This window comes from Delphinus delphis, chromosome 5 (assembly GCF_949987515.2).
Source record: "Delphinus delphis chromosome 5, mDelDel1.2, whole genome shotgun sequence".
NCBI classification, from domain to species: Eukaryota; Metazoa; Chordata; class Mammalia; order Artiodactyla; family Delphinidae; genus Delphinus; species Delphinus delphis.
The window spans coordinates 138950753-138972013 of NC_082687.1; the positions used below are offsets into that span (position 1 = coordinate 138950753).

Consider the following 21261-nt stretch of genomic DNA (forward strand, 5'->3'; position numbering starts at 1 on the left):
GGCAGCAGGTGTGGCTGAGGCCCCTGGCTGTGCGTGCTGCGTGCTCCTTTCCTGCGGCCTCCAAAGCCTCTGTCTCACGGCAGGGGATGCAGGATCACACCTGTAACAGCGCTGCGGGTTAAAGCGGGACTTGCATGTTTCATGCAAATGGAGTCTCGCTGGAGAAGCAAATCTCCTGTGTGAGCTACAGGCGGGCGCAGCCTCCCCTCAGTCCCTCGCAGCCCCTCCTCCCAGGCTCAGGGGCTGGGGGGCAGGGGAGACCTGGGCCTGGCTGATCTCCTTCTCACTCTTTCCTGGAGTCATGGGCCCTGATGAAGCCTGCTTCCTGCCGTCCCTGCAGCCCACCCAGCGCCCCGGTGAACGTGGACATTTACACGTGGCTTCGGCACCTTGACATTCGTTAGGTGGAGTAAACGATTTACCAAAAATAAGTAAAATAGGTAAAATTAGTTTCTTAAGACTAAATTTATCTTTCAAGTTTAATGATCTGAAACCCACGAGAGCATAATTTTGGTCAACATATTCTCCCTTTTTTTCAGTTCTGGTTTCCTCAGATTTTCAAGATTGCTGTAAATTACTTAACCTTTAAAATTAAAAGTTATGGATATAGTAAATTGTCTGCGATAGCTGATCGCATGTGTCAACCTGACGGGGCCCAGTGCCGAGATTAAAATTACTCTGGTGTGTGTGTGAGGGTGTTCCCGGAAGAGATGAGTCTTAGAACCTCCCGTGTGGGAGGGCATCACTCACCGCCCCCACCAAGGCCTGGACAGAACAAAAGGGAGGCAGAGGGCACCCTCACGAGAAATGTGTATGCACACGTGTCCCAACACGCCAAGAGAGGGTGCAACTCCAACCGGCGGTCCACCGCTCAGGGCAATCAGAGGTTTTCTTTCACACAGGTTCCCTGGCACACACAGCTACCAACCAAAGACAGTTCTCTCTCCATGCACACAGATGCGTGTGGGCTCCCAGAGTTCCCATAGAGCCTCTGGCGCCAACACTGGACCAGCTTCATGAGGTCAGTCACAAACGCCATGTGGGGCAGAGTCGTTAACCTGTGAGGGTCCAGGCTGGGGTGGGAGGGGAGGGCCCAGTGTGGCGTGTGCGCCCTCGCCAATACCCACGGCACTCTTCGTCACACCGTATCCCCCTAACAGGGCACCTATCTCACGCTCTTACGAACATCTTAGGTAACAAACGTCCAGCCTCAGAGAACTAGGTAGGTTTTCCTTTTGCTTTTATTACAAGCATATAATATCAATTGGCAAAACACTGAATACAAGCTTCACTATCATAAAATCAAAACAGTTAAGCAATATTCCAAAAAAGATTTTAGATAAAACCTAGCCACCAAGAGTACAAAAAATTACACACCAACACGAAGCATAAAAAATGTAAACTTCCAAACTAAACAGTCAAAAACATGTGTCTGCAGCGTCACCTCCACAATCCCCCAGAGCGCCCGATCTCCACGCGGGATGCCAGGGTCGGCAAGGGCTCTCGCCCCTGAACGCTGCATCATACGGGAAAAATGGTTTTCTTGCACCCAGTGAAGCTGTTGAACTAGACATTTACGCTAATGCTACACACGTTCTAGGGGACACGTAAACTTCAGGCCCCCTTCAGATGCACCCACGGACACAGAGACCACGTGAGCTGGTGAGGGGCCCGGCGGTCCCCAGGAAGGGACAGAATCTCAGTGATGATTGTGGTGTCGCTTGAATTGTTTTCTAACCGACTTATCCCAACCTACGTAGTTTGTTTAAATACCAAGGCAGAGAAACACATTGGTTTATCACGCTAAGGTCACATGTGATGTGCTGGAGTGTAAATGATTTCCTGAGGAAACAGAGAAACTGAACTTCTTGTGATCTATCTGCACTAAATGTGTTTTCAATGTTTTGAGAGCACATCAAATATTCACGTACAAGGTAGAAATCAGCTGGCTTGTTCCTATGATATTCAATCCAATGACACACTTCAAAATCACTGTAAAATCCATCCTGTGGGCTTTGAAGAAAAAACAAACGAATTTCTAAAGACCTCAAATGCCACGAGGAGGCATCAAGGCCGCACGCGCCGGCGGGCTCAGGAGCCTGGGAAAGTAGCACCGTCACATCTGTGGTCGACACGGGGGCGCGTCCTGGGCCACCAGCGCGCGGGGTCTGAGGCACGAGGCCAGCCTAGGCCACACGTCAACTTGCGGCCGCTGGCCGGTCACTCACTCTTACCGATGGCCGAGCCCCTTGCACAGGCCCACGCACATTCCCAGCAACAGTGTTTTCATGAGAACGACGACGGAAAAGGAAAACCAAAGGGCTGGACGTACACGTTCTGAGAGTCCGCCTACACTGCCTCCATTCAGTGGAGCAGATGCCACGGACACTCCACGTACGCGTGGCGCCGCCCGCTGGAGCCTATCGCGCAGAAGCACCAAGCGCTTCTCATCCGGGTAACACAAAGCACACGAGTCGGAAGCTACTCAAAGCAAAAGGAAGAAGCTTGCAGAACGCCTCCCAATTTCATCTTATATGCCTGTAAATAAAGCTGGACCACTGAAACCAAACAACTGGATGGGAAAATATGACAGAAGGCTTAAAATAGAATAAATAATTTTATAAAGTTAAGTTTTCTTCTTTTTAACCCCCCAAATCTTAAATTCAATATTATATATTCTATCTGAATCTTCTATTTTCATGACACCTGTACCTAGTGAGACCCTGTGCTGCTGACGAGCCCACGCTGCTGACGAGGGTGCCGTTCGGTAACTGACAGCGTTTGTTTTACCAGCATGAAGAGTGGTGAAAACTACTTCACAGTAACTCCATCTGTTAAAAACAAAAAACAATCTTAATAGGATCCAATCACTAACTGATCCTGGCTTTTATGCTGGAAAAGATAAAATTCTGCCGTTGATGTTAAACGGACACGAGAGAAAAGTGAAAGTTTCCCTCTGACGGCGAGGCCCCCAGCTCCGTCCCCGTAAGGCTGCGGTCAGACCGGAGGTGGCGGGAACAGGGATCTCCTGCAGTGAAGACGGTCTGCACGAGGACATCTTAGAAAAATGGGTACTTCTGCTGCTGAGGTTTCATCAGGGTAACACGGACACAAACGCGGGATCAGCAGGTGGCCAGGGCCCAGTGGGGATGGTGACGCCAGCTCTGACTCATCTCCACCTCTCTGTGTATTAAGTACGTCGACTTAGCACCATAGCAAATTCAAGTGATTGCAAAGATAGCTGCAAAGTTACAAATATATACTATGAGATTATACAGCCAGGTTCATTTTAATCTGACCTGTGAATTAATTTTATTTGAATTTGGACGCTCACACTGTTTAATCCTTCCTTCCTTTCATCACACAGGAAAATACCTAAATTCTAACGGTACACTTCAACTGCATTGAGAACACACGGCTTTACAGAATGCTTCAGCAGAAATGTGTATTTGAGGTAGACAGGTAATACTTAGTCATACACATCTACTCCCTGAACCCTTGAATAGTGACCCTAACAAACGATCGGGATGAACAGCAGGCGCAGGGAACTGACTCATTCAAACGGTCCCGGGAGTAACGGGCTTAAAGAGAGAGATGAACTCTGACCAATTCCTAAGAAAAACTTGGTTTTATGTTTCTGAAAGGCCTTATATTAAAACCACTTGGACTGAGTTAATTTGTTTTTCCCATCACTAAGGGAGCTGCTTCTGACATCTGTAAGTATGAAACAGGAAGCAGAAAACAAACAAACAAACTTGAATGTCGATGAGCCCAACCACCACTTCCAAAGCAAGTTCGAGAAAAACCCTAGTCACCAAGGTGAAGTTCTTCATGGAAAACCCGGCTCTCAAGCCACCGTCAGGACCACCTACCAAGTGAGGCGGCCCCAGGACCCCAGCGCCCCGGTGATGCAGGAGGTGACAGAGGGGGAGGAGCCCAAAGGTCAGGCAGAAGCCACCGGACGCGGACAGGGACGGCCACGGAGCGGGGACCAGCTTACCACCCGGAGAAGGCCCGTCTCCTTGCTCCTGTCGTTACACATTCCAAGTTACTATCTTAAAGGAACAAAAATGGATGTGCTGGCAAAGAGTTTATTCTCCAATTCCACAAAAATATTAACATTTGGGAGGAGAAAGGGCTAACAGAGGGTGTGCTGCGTCTGCCCACGCTGTAGGTCATTAAGTCACTGGAAAAGCCGCTTCCGCCGCACAGGGGCCCGCCCGCCCGCCCTCTGTGGCTCTAGCGTGCCCGCCAACAGCGGCCAGAGCGCGCCAGCTGCTCCACGAGAGCACGGGGACGTGCCCACCTCTGAAGGCGGGCGTGGTGGGACCCGGGGTCTGCACACGTGGGGCTTTGGTGGAGACACGCCCCCTGGGCACCAGCCCCGCCGCGGACGGGGGCGCCGTCTCGGGAGAGGCCCCCCGCCACCACCATCAATCTCTTCAGCAAAACAAAAATGGGAAAGAATAAGCGGGAAGTTAAACGACGGCACTGAACAACTTGTGCCCTATTTAAGAGAAACAATTTTTGAGAACAAGAATCGTTCTGCGAACTGTCGTCTTCCGGTCCGCCCTGCTGACCGGGCGGGGCAGCCGCGTCGGGGTCAGGGTGCAGCCCCCCAACTGGGCTGCGGGCCCCCCGGAGTCAGGGCGGCCCTCGGCTTCACGTTCCCTGACGTGGAAAATGAAATACCATGGTTAACTCACGATACTCATGGAAGCCTCTTTTGGTATGCTTTTAAATTAAATTTTTATATATCTTCTAAGTCTTCAGGAAGCTAAAGGCCACATAAATATCGTCATTCACGTGAAAAGACATTTTGTCAATAACTTAGGAAGGATTCAGTAAACGTACAAGTATTTTGGGGGCTTATCGTGAAACCTAATTCATAAACTGAACGGAAGTGACCGAGATTTTCAAGACCTGGAAAGCAAGCAAAGGTCACGGGTCGGCGAAGGCCGTCGCCACACCCTCCCGCTGGGGCAGAGGCGCCCCGGCCGCGAGGCGAGGCGAGGCGAGGCGCGTCCGTAACCCTGTGCCGCAGCGCCTCGTGAGTGTGATTCTCATACAAAAGTGATAAATATTCTCTGTTCGGGACCCAGTCCAAACGGTGCCCAGGGCAGCATCCTACGCGGTGGCGGCCCCGCCTGGCTGCGTACTCGCGGGGCGCCCGGCGGCTGAGTCTCTGCTGTGCCGCGGCTCACAGCAGGTCCATCTTGGGTCTGTAGTGCAGCAGGAGCGGTGCTTTCTGCAAGACAAGGGGGCGAGGGAACGGCACCGGTGACCCCAAGGGGACAGGCTGGCGATGGTCCCACACTCGTCAGCTCCGAGGGTGAGTCCCACGCCCGGTCCCCACACCTGCTCCTGCCTTTTCTCTCTGTGCCCCACTCGCCCTCAGACCTCGGCTCCAGCTGGGGGTGTCGGCCAGGCTGTCTCTACCCTGCTCCCAGGCAGCCCCCGAAGATGGGGTCCCACTCATCTGCCTCCTGTTCCAGAGAGAGGCGCTGCGGCTCGAGGGGACGTGTCCTCTGACTGCAGCGGCCACTCCCTCCCAGGACGCCGGTCACCTCAACCAGGAGGGGTGGGGCGAGTCAGGGCCTGGAGACCACGCCTTCCCCGACCACACAACTCTGAGGCCGATGCAGCTTCAGAACGGCCGCATTCCTGACAACCCCGTGCCTGGTCTGCTCGTTATGCCTAAACTCCAGGAAACAGATGTGCCCACAAAGCAGCTGCTGTCCTGAGCAGACCCTGAAAATCACACACAACGCGTCACGCCAAAGTCTCACCTTGAATCTCCACCTCGTGACGACGACGAATTTGAGCGTGTGGTCCTTGCCAAGGATCTCCTCGTTGCATAAAATGTCCAGCTGACGGGAGAACAAGACCTCGGTCAGCGGGGCCAAGGGCTCGGCGCTCAGGACACATGGTCTCTGGGGCCGCAGCGGTCACGCCAGTCGCTGAAGGGCCACCTGCCCTCCTTCTGGGGCAGCACAGGTGGGAAGCGGCGCCTGGAAGGCCCAACCCCCCCAGCGGGCCCAGAGCACCGGGGGGCCTCCGTCCGCACACAACAAGGCAGCGCCCCCGTCACGGGGCTCTGGCGCCCAGACTGCCTTCACTAGAGAGCACGCTGTCCCCCGACATCAGTCCCCTCTTGGCCAGGTTTGTCCCCTTCACCTCAGTGGAAGAAGGTAATGGGCTCCACAGACAGCTTCTCCCTTTTTAGTTTTAAAAGACTTTTTAGAGCGGTTTTAGGTTTGCACAAAATTTCACAGAAGGTAGAGTTCTCGTGTATCTCCTGCCCCCACCTCACAGCCTCCTCCACCATCAACAGCTCCGATGAAAACGTTCGTTACAACCGATGACCGCCCTCACCACCCGCAGCCTGTGGTTCACATGAGGGTTCACGCTCCGTGTTGTGCCTTCTGGGGGTCTGGACAAACGTATGACGACGTGTGTCCTCCATGACAGCATCACACAGAGTCGTTTCCCTGCCTGTTCATCCCTCCCCGTCAGCCCCCAGCAACCAGTGACCCTTTCACTGTCTCCACAGTTTTACCTTTTCCAGAATGTCATAGAACTGGAGCACACAGTGGGCAGCCTTCTAGGCTGGCTTCTTTCTCTCAGTCGTACGCACTGAAGGCTCCGCCGTGTCTTTTCATGGTTTGATAGCTCCTTTCTTTTTAGTGCTGAGTAATATTTGTCTGGATGGGCCACTGTTTACGTATCCATTCACTTTCTGAAGGACACCTTAGCTGTCTCCAAGTTTTGACAACTACGATTAAAGCTGCTATAAACATCTGCGTGCAGGTTTCTGTGTGGACATAAGTTTTCAGCTCCTCTGGGTAAGTACCAAGGGGCTTGACGGCTGAATCGTATGGTGAGAGTGGGTTTAGTTTTGTGAGAAACCACGCAGCTGCCTTCGGAGCGGCTGCACCGTCCTGCGTTCCCAGCGGTGGGGATGAGGGTCCCTGCTGCTCAGCACCCAGCGTCGCCAGCGCTCTGGATTCCGGCCGCTCTGACAGGTGTGGATCTTGCTGTTGTAATTTGCACTTCCCTGATGACAAATGCTGTTGACCCAGATGGTCTTTTATTTTTATATTTTCTAGTTTTTTTTGGCAGCACCGCATGGCTTGCAGGATCTTAGTTCCCGACCAGGGACTGAACCCGGGCCACCTCAGTGAAACTGCTGAGTCCTAACCACCAGACCGCCAGGGAAGCCCCCAGATGGTCTTCTAAACTTCTCTCTCAGGGCAAGGGAAGAAGGGTCCGGCACCTGTGACTCCTGTGGCTGCCATGGAAACACCATAACTTTGGGACGTGTAACTCCAGAAACGCAGCCTCAGAGTTCAGTCTGGGAGTCCACGGGCTCGCAACCTCTGGAGTCTCCAGGGTTCCCTGACCTGTGGCTGCATCCCTCCAACCTCTGCTTCCATCCTCAGGTGGCCCTTCCACTCTGTGTCTCAAAACTCTCTCTACTCTTTTCTCTGTGGGTATCAATAGTTCATTCCTTTATATTGTTAAAAAAATTGTGGTAAAACACACGTAAAATTTACCATCTTAACCATTTTGAAGTGCACAGCTCAGTGGTATTAAGTACATTCGTAACGTGCACCTGTCACCACATCCATCCACAGACTTTTCATCTTGTAAAACTGTAACTCTGTCCCCATTATAACTTCCCATCCCCCTGTCCCCAGCCCCTGGAAACCCTGATTCTACCTTCTGTCTTTATGATTCTAGGGACCTTGTACAGTGGAATCAGACAGTACTTGCCCCTTTGTGCCCAGCCCATTTCAGTTGGCATCGTGTCCTCAAGGTTCACCCACGTTGTAGCGGGTGTAGAATTTCCCTCCTGTCTGGGGCTGAGTATTCATTGTATGGACGGACCACATTTTGTTCATGTATAACCTTTTGCCTACTGCCAATAATGCTGCTACGAACATGGGGGTACAAATATCTCCTTGGGATCCTGTTTTCAATTCTTTTGGGTATCTTTACCCAGAGGTGGAATTGTTGGTGTTCATGGTAGCTCTATGCTTAGTTTTTTGAGAAACGCCCGTACCGTTTTCCAGAGTGGCTGCACCATTTTGCATCCACCAGCAGTGCACAAGGTGACAACGTCTCCATTTCCTCACCGGCACTTGCGACGTATTTTTTACGTTAGCCATCCTACTGGGTATGGGCTGGGTCTCATTACAGTTCTGATTTGCATTTCCCCTATGATTAGTGATGTTGAGCATGTTTTTTTTTGCGGTTCGCGGGCCTCTCACTGCTGTGGCCTCTCCCGTTGCGGAGCACAGGCTCCGGATGCGCAGGCTCAGCGGCCATGGCTCACGGGCCCAGCCACTCCGCGGCATGTGGGATCTTCCCGGACCGGGGCACGAACCCGTGTCCCCTGCATCGGCAGGCGGACTCTCAACCACTGCGCCACCAGGGAAGCCGAGCATGTTTTCATGTGCTTGTCAGCCACTCATGTATCTTCTTTGGAGAAATGTCTACTCAAGTTGTTTGAGTTTGTGTTGAATTTTAGGAACTGTCTATATATTCTGGATAGTAATTCCTTGTCAGAAATATGACTTGCAAATACTTTCTTCCATTGTGTACAATTTTTGTTTTAAATTTCAAGGAAGTCCCAACTGTCTATTTTTCTTTTTGTTGCCTGTGCCCTTGGGTATTCTATCCAACCAATCACTGACAACTCCAACGTCATTAAGCTTTTGTCCTGTGTTTTCTTTTAAGAGTTTTATTGTTTTAGGTTTTACGTTTATATCCCTGATACATTTAAAAAAAAAAATATTTATTTACTTATTTGGCTGCGCTGGGTCTTAGTTGAGGCATGTGGGATCTTCGCTGCGGCACGCAAGGATCTTTAGTTGTGGCATGTGAGATCTAGTTCCCTGACGAGGGATTGAACCTGGACCCCCTGCATTGGGAGCACGGAGTCTTAACCACTGGACCACCAGAGAAGTCCCTTGAATTAATTTTTGTATATCGTATTAGGTAAGGGTCAAACTCCATTATTTTGCATGTGGATATCCAGTTTTCTCAGCACCATTTGTTGAAAAGACTATTGAAGGGTCCTGGCACCCTTGTCAAAAGTCAGTTGACCACATATGTGAGGGTTTACTTTTGAGCTCTCTATTCTGCTCCATTAGTCTGTCTGTCTTTATGCCAACACCACAGTTTTGATTCGTGTTATCTTTAGAGTAAGTTCAAGTCCTCCAGTTTGGCTCTTTTTCAAGACTGTTTTGGCTATTTGGGTCCCTTGAGAGTCCATAAAAAAGTTAGGATGGATTTCTTTTTTTTTTCCCGCAAGAAACATCTTTGGGATTTTGATAGGAATTGCACTGAATCTGTAGATTACTTGGGTAATACTGACATTTTAACAATATTAAGTCTTCCAATCCATGAATGTGGGATGTGTTTCCACGTGCTTGTCTTTCTTTCAGCAATTTTCGTAACTTTCATTGTACAAGTCTTTCACCTCCTTGGTTAATTCCTAAGTATTTTATTCTTTATGATGCTACTATAAATGAAATGAGTTCTATAATTTCCTTTTCAGATTGTTCATTGCTCATGTACAAAAATGCATCTGATTTTTTTAACATCTTTATTGGAGTACAATTGCTTTACAATGGTGTGTTAGTTGCTGCTTTATAACAAAGTGAATCAGCTATACATATACATATATCCCCATATCTCCTCCCTCTTGTGTCTCCCTCCCACCCTCCCTACCCCACCCCCAGGTGGTCACAAAGCACCGAGCTGATCTCCCTGTGCTATGCGGCTGCTTCCCACTAGCTATCTATTCTACGTTTGGTAGTGTATATACATCCATGCCACTCTCTCACTTTGTGCCAGCTTACCCTTCCCCCTCCCCGTGTCCTCCAGTCCATTCTCTACGTCTGTGTCTTTATTCCTGTCCGGCCCTTAGGTTCATCAGAACCATTTTCCCCTAAGATTCCATATATATGTGTTAGCACACGGTATTTGTTTTTCTCTTTCTGACTTACTTCACTCTGTATGACAGACTCTAGGTCCATCCACCTCACTGCAAATAACTCAATTTCGTTTCTTTTTATGGCTGAGTAATATTCCATTGTATATATGTGCCAATCATCTTTATCCATTCATCTGTTGATGGACCCTTAGGTTGCTTCCATGTCCTGGCTATCGTAAACAGCGCTGCAATGAACATTGGGGTGCATGTCTCTTTTTGAATTATGGTTTTCTCAGGGTATATGCCCAGTAGGGGGACTGCTGGGTCATATGGTAGTTCTATTTCTAGTTTTATAAGGAACCTCCATACTGTTCTGCGTAGTGGTTGTATCAATTTACATTCCCATCAACAGTGCAGGAGGGTTCCCTTTTCTCCACACCCTCTCCAGCATTTATTGTTTCTAGATTTTTTGATGATGGCCATTCTGACCGGTGAGAGGTGATACCTCATTGTAGTTTTGATTTGCATTTCTCTAATGATTAATGATGTTGAGCATTCTTTCATGTGTTTGTTGGCAATCTGTATGTCTTCTCTGGAGAAATATCTATTTAGGTCTTCTGACCATTTCTGGATTGGGTTGTTTGTTTTTTTGATACTGAGCTAATGCATATGATTTTTCTGTTGACTTTCTATTCTGCGACCTTGCTGAATTAATTTATTAGTTCTGACAGGTTCTTTTTCATGTCTGTGTGCGTGGAATTTTTAGGGTTTTCTACATATAAAATCGTATCATCTGCAAACAGAGATAATGTTTTAAATTCTTCTTTTCCAATTTGGATGTGTTTTATTTCTTTTTCTTGTCTAATTTTTCTGGCTAGGATTCCCAGTATTATGTTGACTAGAAAGGGCAAAAGTGGGCCTCCCTGGCTTGTTCCTTATCTTAGAGAAAAGGCTTTCACTTTCTCACCACTGAGTGTGATATTCAGAACGGTTTTTCATGTATGGATTTTACTTTACCTTCACATATGGCTACTCTTTCTAGTTTGTTCAGTGTGTTTATCATGAAAGGGCATTCAATTTTGTCAAATGCTTTTTCTGCATCAACTGAGATGATCGTGTGGTTTTTCCTGCACTCTGTTGATGTGGCATAATTATATTAATCAATTTTCATATGCTGAACCATCCTTGCACTCCAGAAATAAGTCCCGCCTGCGCATGGTGTGTAAAACCTTTTAACATATACTGAATTCTGTTTGTTAGCATTTTGTTGGGATATTTGCATCAATGTGCATATGGGATATTGGTCTGTAGTTTTCTTTTCTTATAGTGTCTTTATTTGGCTTATTTATCTGACCTTTCTGAAGAACCATTGATTTTCTCTATCGTTTTCCTGTTCCCTATTTTGTCTATTTCTGCTCTAATCTTTACTATTCTCTTCCTTCCGCTAGCTTTGGGTTTAGCTTACCCTTCTTTTTCTAGTTCCTTAAGTTGTAAATTTAGGTTGTTGATTTGAGATCTTCCTTGTCTTTAAGGTAAGTGTTTATAGCTATGAATCTCCCCTTAGCACTGCTTTCACTGTATCCCATTAGTTTTGGGACGTGGTGTTTTTGTTCTCATTCTTCTCTAAGTATTTTCTAACCTTTGATCCGTTGGCTGTTTAAAGCTGCGTTGTTTCATTTCCACAATTCTGTGCATTTTCCAGTTTTCCCTTGGTTATTGATTTCTAACTTCACGCCACTGTGGTCTGAGAAGATACTTTGTATAATTAAATCTATTGAGACAATTTGTGTCTGCCTTCTCTCGTAAGGACACTTGTTATTGAAGGTAGGGCCCACCTGGATAACACACGATGGTCTCTTCATCCCAAGACTCTTTACATGTCTGCAGAAATCTTTTTTTTCAAATAAAGTCATATTCACGTGTTCTGGGGGTTAGAAGTAGACATATCTTTTGGCTGTGTCACCACATAACGTACTACAGTCTGCCTTCTGACCCAGCAAAATCCACATCCATCCCACGTGCAAAACACACTCACCGAACCCCAACATCTCCAAGGGACCCAATCTACTCCAGCATCAACTCCAAATCCCCAACTCTCATCTACACACCATCAGCTCCAAGTCCCAGGTCTTATCTTCTAAATCACAGGAGTCAGGTATAGGTGAGACTCTGGGCGCGATGCCTCCTGGGGCAAATGCCGTTCCAGCTGTGGCCCTGCGAAGCTAGAAACACACCATCTGCTCTCCAGACACGAGGCTGGGGCAGGACAGACATTCCTAGTCCACGAGGGAGACACATTAGAAGGCGTAAGGGATCACTGGTCTCAATAAAGTTCGAGATCCAGCAGGGAAAATTCCATGAGGTTTCAAGACCTGAGAAGCGCTCACTGTGGGTCAAGGTTCTGCTCTCTGGGCCCTGATGGCCTCAGCCTCTGGGCCCCGGGCTCTGCCTTGGAGCCGTCCCTCCTTTTCCTTTAGGGGTAGCTCGCCTTGGCAGCTCCGCCAGCCCACTCCCCGCGCGCAGCGTTTTGGAGTCTGATGGCCTCTCGCTTCTCCCTGTCTCTGCCCCTCAGTACGAGTTGGTGGTGTTTCTGCTGACGGCACACTCTTAGAAACCTTGTGCGTCTCCCATGTGTGTCAGAGGTCCAGGCTCTGCAGATCTTTCCTGGATAACTCCTCTCTGTTCCGCCATGAGACGGCTGAGCCGCCGTGAGTCAAACAACTAATCCCTTTAGCAAAAGGCTGAACAGCTACACGCTTGGCCTTCTCTCCAGAGCACGTTTTTCTAACGGTCAAACTCCTAATATTACCGTCTTTTTGCAATCTGGATAGGCTGTGACTTTTCAAAATCATCAAGTGCTGGTTCCTTTTCGTTGAGCAGTTCCTTCCTGAATTCATCTCTGACTGACATTTTATTACAGGCAGCAAGAAGAAACCAGACCACGTCTTCAGCACTTTGCTTGAAAATGTCCTCAGCTAAATATCCGTGTTCACCACTTCCAAGTTCTGTTTTCCACACACCGCAGAACACAACTCAGCCAGTTTTCTGCCACTGTGTAGCTAGAATCACTTTTCTGCCCCATTTCCAATACTATGCTCCTTTTTCCCTTCTGAGCGCTCACCAGTAGCATCTTTAATACTCCTATTTCCACCAACACTCTGTTTGTGCAACACGCACCTTCAAAGGTGACGGGCGCTTTCTCCACCATGCTCCGTGCTTCCCTCTCGGCCGTCCCCAGAGTCACCTTTAATGGACACGTTCATATCGACAGTCTCTTCAAGGCGATTCGGGTTTTTAAAAATCGTGTTTCTCAAAATTCTTCCAACCTGTACCTCTTACCCAAATCCGAAGGCACCGCCACATTTTTAGGTATTTGTTACAGCAGCACTCCACTTCCTGGTATTGAAATCTGTTTTGGTTTCCCGTGGCAGGGATGACAACGTACCACAAACCTGGTGGCTTAAAACAACAGGTACTCATTTTCTCACAGATGTGGAGGCCAGAAGTTCAAAATCAAGGTGCCGGCCGGGCTGTGCTCAGTCTGGAGGCTCCAGGGGAAGATCCTTCCTGCCTCTTCCAGCTTCTGGGGGCTCCAGGCATCCACTGGCTTGTGGCCGCATCACCCCAGCCTCTCGTCTCTGTCCTCACACCATCTTCTCCTCTGTGCGTGTCTCGAATTTCCCTCTGCCTCACTTTTGTGAGGGCACATGTCACTGAATTTAGGGGCAGCCCAGATAATCCAGGATTATCTCATCTCAAGATCCTGAACTTCAGTATATCTGAAAACACCCTTTTTCTGGCAAAGACCACGCTTACAGGTTGCGGGGTTGGCTGTGGACACACGTCTTTGCAGGGCCACGTCCTACCCACTGTTCTCTACAGCCCACCTGAGAAGTCGGCCTCAGTTTTCCATCCTTACCGCACTACCCTGGCCTGTCTCTCCTGGGACTTCTGCCACAGACTCCCCTCAACCGGTCGCTCCTGCTTCCGTCTCGGAACCCCAGCAGCCCACCTGCCTCACGGCCTCAGGGCTGTTCTCACCACAAGCCCCCGGCTTAAGGCCCCCCAGTGCCTCCTCTTGACACCTGCTGGTACACAGCCAGCTCCTGCTGACAGTTTATGTCTGAGCAGAAGTGAACGCCCTCGGGAGGGTTCCCCAACGACCCCTAAGCTGATGTGCTCTCACCCCTCTGTGCACCGCCCTGCTCTGCACCACTAGGGGACACGTTTTACTTTATTCTCAGCATTTATTGGAACTGGGAAGTATCTTCTCTATCTACCCACCCGTCCTATCCATCCCCATCCACCCATCCATCCGTTTGCAAAACTGAAGAACAGAACTTCTCTTTGTGGTGAAAATATTTAACATATCCTGGGCTTCCCTAGTGGCGCAGTGGTTAAGAATCCGCCTGCCAATGCAGGAAACATGGGTTTGAGCCCTGGTCCGGGAAGATCCCACATGCCGCAGAGCAACTAAGCCTGTGCGCCACAACTACTGAAGCCCGCGCGCCTAGAGCCCGTGTTCCGCAACAAGAGAAGCCACCGCGGTGAGAAGCCCGCGCGCCGCAACGAAGACCCAACACAGCCAAAAATAAACAAATTAATTAATTAATTAAAAAAAAAAAGAAAATATTTAACATATCTTGTTGCAGCCCCCTTGGCATCTCCTCTTCTCTCAACAGTGGCTTCCCGTGTTTGTGGGCTCTGGGCCTCCACTGTCTTCACCGCTATTTACTATCACACTATCTGGGGGTAGGCAAAACAAATGCAGATTTTTTTTTTCTGACTGAAAATGTCCAAACAGGACTGTAAAAAGCAAACAAACCCGAAGAACTTCAGAAGCATCACTTTTACAAACAAGAAGTGACTCGCTATAGCTTCTATTTACCTCGTTGAAAGACGAGAGGTTGAGTTTTTTGGCAATGAACTTCTTTAGGTGCAGGACTGTGGCCTGGGCTGAGCAGCGGATCCACTTCCGTTTCAGGCCCCGCAGTTTGCTGCTGTTGCATTCCAGACAGATGCTCACCTGCAAGAGAAAGGACACAGCTGGGCAGGCTCATCAAGGGGGCCCTACCGGGCTACTCACTGGAGGCTTTCTTAGATATCTACGGATTCCATTAAATCGAAGAACGCTGACTTTTTTGAAATCATAAATCTGTTTTGACCTAGCACCGTAGAAAAAGAATTTCACTTTAATCTTTTTACACTGTCTTAAAAATCTGTTCACTATTTGCCATTTTGGGAAATAAAAATCTAACACTATTTATTCTGTCTTATTAGCACAGTACTTTAAAGTACACCCGAGAATTATTTATTTATTGCGGCAGTATGTGCTGGCCTCAGAGTTAAACCGACAAAGACTGGAGTCCTGTTCTAAAAGCTTCTGGCCGGTGGGACACACATGCATCTCCCCAGAGGCTGTGCTAAGTGCTCAGGAAACACGCAAGGAAAGACACGCCACACACACGGCGGGCACCACGGACCCTTCATCGAGGAAGGTCTCCAAAGGAGGTTGAAGGAGACAGCAAACTCACTAGAGAACAGCGTACTCTGAGCAAAGGCGCAAAGTCTGAAGCTCACAGCTCTATCCTGCAAGATCGCGTTCAGTGGGATTAGAGTACTCGGTGTGTGGCACGAACTTCAAGACGACAAACTAAGGAAAAGTGACTCTAGGATCAGGTGGTGCCTGGCAGACGCAGAAGGGAATGCGCTGAGGAGGGACAGCCCCGGCCACAGTTGAGAAAGTCCCACCTTAGATACCTCACCTCACCTCACTCACAGGCAAGTAATTCTCTCGCAACAGCCACAAAAAATGGCACAAGCAGACCCCCAAAGTTCAGGCAAAAGAATTAACAAAGGAATTAACTGAAATATGTATGTCTAAAACTACTAGAGGCATGAAAGTAGGAATTAAAAACGTAACACGCTAAGAATAAAGAACAGGCAGGTACAAAAGATGACCAAATGTAACTTCTAAAAATAAAAAACCTATTCACGTAAATTAAAAATTCAATGGATGGTCAAATCGCAGATTAGTCTCAGCTGAAGGCAGATCAATTTTCTGAAAGATCCATTTGAGCAAAGATATCAATTAAAATAAGAAAACAAAAGAAAGGTAAGAGACGTGCAGACAGATCAAAGAGTCTAACAAACACATCACAAGAGTTCCAGAGGAAAGAAGAGAAAATAAGGGAAAGGCAAAATTTGAGAAATAATGACTAAGGATCCCCCCAAACGATCAAAGACATAAGGCCTCAAATTCAGGAAGCAAAAGAACCCAAAACAAAGGAAGTAAGAGGAAACCTGCACCCAGACAGACATGGCGACCCCTCAACACAGGGGGCCAAGGCCCAGGGCAGCCACAGAGGTGGGCCCACAGGCAGGGCTGGCGCTCAGGCCACTGAGCCCAGACCCTCAGCCGACAAGAAGGAAGAGCGAAATTATCATTCAGGGTGGAAATGAATAAAGTCATCTGCAAACGAAAACAGAACGTAAGTAGGAGAAGATGTAGCTCAGGAAGAAAAGGCCTGAAGTGGATGGACTGGCCGGGGTTTAGGAGGCGCCCAGGCAGCAGGCAAGCTCTGGTGTTGTTTAGGAGGGACAGAAAGAGACTCATGTTAATTCTGGACTTTTAAAAAATGCATTCATTTTAGAATTTCATTAGCACTAAAATAATAAAAATAGGACATATAGCCTGCTAATCAGAGGCAAAAAAGAGATTAAATAAAATTTATTAATTCTACAGAAGGGACTCAAGGGAGGCGGCATAAAAAGTACAAATGGAAAGCACAAACTAAAGCAGAAACAAACCCAACTTTACTAGCAATCGTGGTAAGTGTAAAATAACTTGCCAGCTAAATAAATTTTGATTCAATTTTTAAAAAAACCCCAGCTCTCTGCTGTAGAAAGTGTCACATTTAAGAAAGATGTTAAAAAAACTGAAATACCAAATACCAGGCGAAAATAAAACAGGCAGAGCTGTGTTATTACATAAAACAGATTTCTTAATAAGAAGAAACTCCCTAAGGGTGGGGAGCATTTCTGAAGCCGAATGCACCTAGCAGCAAACTTAAGTTGACAGAACGATGAGAAGCAGAAGTCCCCGGCGCAGCGGGGCTTCAGAGTCTCTGTCAGCCGGCCTCAGGCACACGGGCCAGACGGGCGTCTGTGTCCAGGGCCAAAGCAACAGGCCCAAGACCCCGGCAGGAACCAGCCGCACACGGAACCCTCAACCCAGCACCGGCAGCCGCGTGGGCACGGGCAGGGCCGCCGGCTGCACTCCTGTACCCCAGCCGGAGAGGCCTCGTGCCCGTCAGAGGTGCTGACCAGGTAGAGAGGGCACAGGCTCCCCAACTACGGGCGTGTCACCCGACGAGGAGGCTCAGTTTGTGTGAACGCAGGGGTGACCACGGAGTAGACCTACGTGGAGGAACTCAGGACGGTAACACGTTTAAACCTTTCACACAATGTTAACCTCTGGACTGTATGAATGTATTACCTATTTAAACGCACCAAGATAAAGCATGTTTGTAACTTTTTAACCGCTTCATTGTGGTATAATGCACATGTATCTGTTTTAAGTACACCACTCAGGAATTTTCAGTACATTTAAAGAGGTGGGCGGCCATCACCACCATCCAGTCTGAGGTCGGTCCCGTCAGCCCATAAAGACTCTCGGAGCCTCGGTGGCCAACCCCGCCCCACCCCAGGCGGCCACCCCTCGGCCTGTGTCTGTGGACCGGCCTCTCCTGGACAGGCTATAGATGGGATCATACAAGACGCAGTCTTCCCATCGGACTCCTGTCGCACCGTAAAGCGGTGGGAGACTCAGGTGCACGGCAGCACCTTGCACCGCTGACCAGTTCCCATTTGTCAACATCCCCGTCAACGCCTGTCAGCGGCTGTCTTTTGGGTTGTAGCCATCCTGGTGAGTGTAAAATGCTACTTCATTATGGTTTTAATCGGCATTTCCCTAATGACTAAAGTTGTTGAACATCATTTCACGTGACTATTAACCATTTGTAATTCTTTGGTGAAACGTCTACTGAAACCTTTTGCCAATTTCTTAATTGGACTGTTTATCTTCTTATTGAGTTTAAGAGTTATATATTATAGATACAAGTCCTTTCCAGAAATGTGATTTGCCAGTATTTTCTCCCAGTCTGTGGCCTTTTAAAATTTTCTTAATAGAGTCCTTTGAAGAGCAGCAATTTTTTTTTTTTTTTTTTGGCTGCATTGTCGTTAGGCCCCTGACCAGGGACTGAACATGGGCCCTCGGCAGTGAGAGAGCAGAGTCCGATCCGTCGGACCAACAGAGAGGTCCCAAAGAGCAGCAGTTCTTTCATTTCTTTTCTCAAAGTGCTGCTTGCTTTATGTTTAATTTGTCTTAGTTTCTGGCCCCACCATGCGGCACGCAGGATGTTAGCTCCCCGATCAGGGATCAAACCCACACCCCCTGCAGTGGAAGTGTGGAGTCCTAACCACTGGACCGCCAGGCAAGTCCCACGAGCAGCAGTTCTTAATTTCATGAAGTCAGTTTATCAATTTTATTTCCTGAGTTGTGTTCTTGGTTTTGGATCTGAGAACTACAGGCCTAACCCAAGGCCCTAAACAGTTTCTCTCATGTTTTCCTATAAAGGTTTTCAACTTTTAGCTCTTATATATATATTTTAATCAATTTATTTATTTAATTTATTTCATCTTTGGCTGCATTGGGTCCTTGCTGCAGTGCACGGGCTTCTCATTGCGGCGGCTTCCCCTGTTGCAGAGCATGGGCTCCAGGCGCGCGGGCTTCAGCAGCCATGGCACGGGGCCTCAGCAGCTGTGGCTCGCAGGCTCTAGAGCGCAAGCTCAGTAGTCGTGGCGCACGGGCCCAGCTGCTCTGTGGCATCCGGGATTCTCCCGGACTAGGGCTCGAACCTGTGTGTCCTGCATTGGCAGGCAGATTTCTAACCACTGTGCCACCAGGGAAGCCCTAGCTCTTATATTTTGAGCTAACTTTCGTATGTGGTGTGAGGCAAGGCACAAATGAACCTTTCTGCACGTGGATGTCCGTCCAACTGTCCCAGCACCACTCGAAGAAGACACTATCCTTTCCCCAGTGAAGGGCCGTGGCACCCGTGCTGAAAACCAAATGACCCTAAATCTAAGGGCTTATTTCTAGACTCCAGAATTGGTTCCATTGACTTAAAAGTCTACCTTAACACCTAAAACAAACGTCTTGATTACTGTAGCTTTTTAGTAAGATTTGATGTTCAAAATTTTCAATGCATACTTTAAAAAATAAGTAGAGGGTCAAAAAGAAATCACAATGAACATTTCAAAATATTTAGAACCAAACAGTATAATGGCAGCTATATGAAAATTCAACTCAAGAAATTAAGAGAAAAGTACAAGAGGGAATGTAGGAAGAGCAGAAGGAAGGAGAGACTGGCAGAAAAGAAAGTGGTTCAGCCTCTGGCAACAACAACCAAGAAAGCGGGAGGCATGCTGTGACGCCAGGAAGAGAGACGGAGAAATAGGTGCACAGGTGGCAAGGCCCGAAGACAAGCAAAGAATTCTAGGGACCGTTTCATGCCCCAAGCGTTGAAAACCTAAGTCCAAACAGAAAGTTTCCTAGAAAAAAAATAACTGATCAAATGAACTAAAAAAGAAACAGAAGATCTGAGTAGGACTGAAATCATTAAGGAAATTTAATTTGTATTGATGGTTAAAAATCTTCCTACCCCTCTCCAAAAGAATTAACCAAGATCTGATGGCTTTATACAGGAAGTTTAACCAAAACAGTCAACAAAACTGATGCTCTTAATCTCATACAAACTCTCCTAGAAAATAAAAATGGGAAAAGAGAGCCTATCCCCAGCTCTGAGACTTACTACCTTGATACCAAAACTAAACAAATGCCTATGAAAAAGGTGTAGGCCAACTCCTGCAGAATGACTGAGAAAACGCCAAAAGACCCAACACACAGGCCCACGAACACAGAACGCGATCTGCATGTAAAGAAACCGAGAGAGCCACACCCCCCTCCCCGGGAGCTGGAGATGGAAAGGAAACGACCCGACCCGCGGAACCCAGGGAGTCTGGGACGGGCAGTGCGTGGAGGACGTGCCCGGGGAGGCTGGGGCCAGCACCCAGGAGTCCGTGAGGGCTGGAATAATCAGAGCATCAGACGGAAAACAGTGAAATCCTCACCCCGCGGCGTGTGCTATGCACGCGACACGGGACACACTGCCGGTCCTACAGCTCTTCCGTGTCACACGGCACCTACAGGAAGCGGCTACGTGACGCACCTCAAAAAAACTCAAAAGTATAATTTTACCTGAGAAAAGGGAGCTGCACAAAGACACCTGTTCCCTGGGCTCTGTGGTTTGTGGCTACATCATACCACCCAGCTGGGATACCCGCTCAGTAAACAGTCTCTGGAGAGCCCAGCAAGTCCCGCGGCTGCTTTCTAACCCTTCCCGGGCTGAGCGCTTGACGCCCTGTGCCGCGCGCTGCCCACGCTCCGGGGCCCTTCCCCGCCTGGCAGGCCCTGCTCCGGGCCGGGCCCACCTTCTCCCCTCCTTCCACGCCCCACGCCTGGAGCCCCTGGTGCGTCCCCGCCCGGTGGCTCCGAGCGCCCCGACCCCAGGGCGCCTCAGCCCCACAGGGCGGGGGTCCTCGCGGGCAGCGCGTGGCACGTCCTGGGGAAGGGCAGGCCAGGTGCCGACCAACCGGGCGCCCCGCTCCCGGCGGCAGGACACCTGATTCCCAAGGGAGCCACGGTGCGGGCGGCAGGGACACTGCCAAACAGGCGGCTGAACAGACTCCCAAGCACAGACCCTTTGAGCCCCACCGTGGACGAAGCCACCGGAAGGACAGAGTGTCCTGCAAGGAACAGGCCCGGGACAGCCAGGAGCAGATAGGCCGCCAGGGTCCCGGTGCCGGAGAGGAGGCGGGGGGACGGCAGCAGGTGGGGGGGTCAACCCCACGCTCGAAACCGCCTGTGTAATCAACAGCAGCCCACCCCCGGCACAGGCTGAGGACGAAGGAGCTGGCCCTGCCCGGTGGGCCTGCAGCTGCCCTGGAGGATGGAGGGGGCAGGCTCTCGGGAGGAGTGGCCTGGAACTAAAGTAACAACAGAACAACTTATTTGAAAAAGGGAAGAACAGCTGTGAAGGGGTCCGAAGTTGAAGCCCAGGGGCTCAGGGTCCCAGGAGGCAGCGTGGAGAGCAGGGTCCCCGAGTGGGAGGAGAAGGTGGGACACCAGACACAGGATGGTAGCAGAGACGGGCTCCCAAAGCCCTGACCTCCCCAGGACAGGGATCCTGCCAAGT

At 49.2% G+C, this 21261-nt stretch overlaps 1 protein-coding gene across 3 annotated transcripts in view; it reads right to left on the reverse strand.

Annotated features, from left to right (window-relative positions):
* Positions 1-1069: 1069 nt before the first annotated feature.
* PCGF3 (polycomb group ring finger 3) overlaps positions 1070-21261 on the reverse strand; it is a 54532-nt gene continuing 34340 nt past the window's right edge. For 2 of the 3 annotated variants that reach the window (XM_060013146.1, XM_060013147.1), the window contains exons 9-11: positions 14832-14969; positions 5790-5870; positions 1070-5248 (exon numbers count right to left, since the gene is read on the reverse strand). In XM_060013146.1, coding sequence (XP_059869129.1) covers positions 5201-5248; positions 5790-5870; positions 14832-14969 — 267 coding nt within the window. In that variant the 3' untranslated portion in view covers positions 1070-5200. Of the gene's footprint in view, positions 5249-5789; positions 5871-14090; positions 14690-14831; positions 14970-21261 lie in introns of those variants that run through there. The other variant, XM_060013148.1, reaches the window with a different exon arrangement.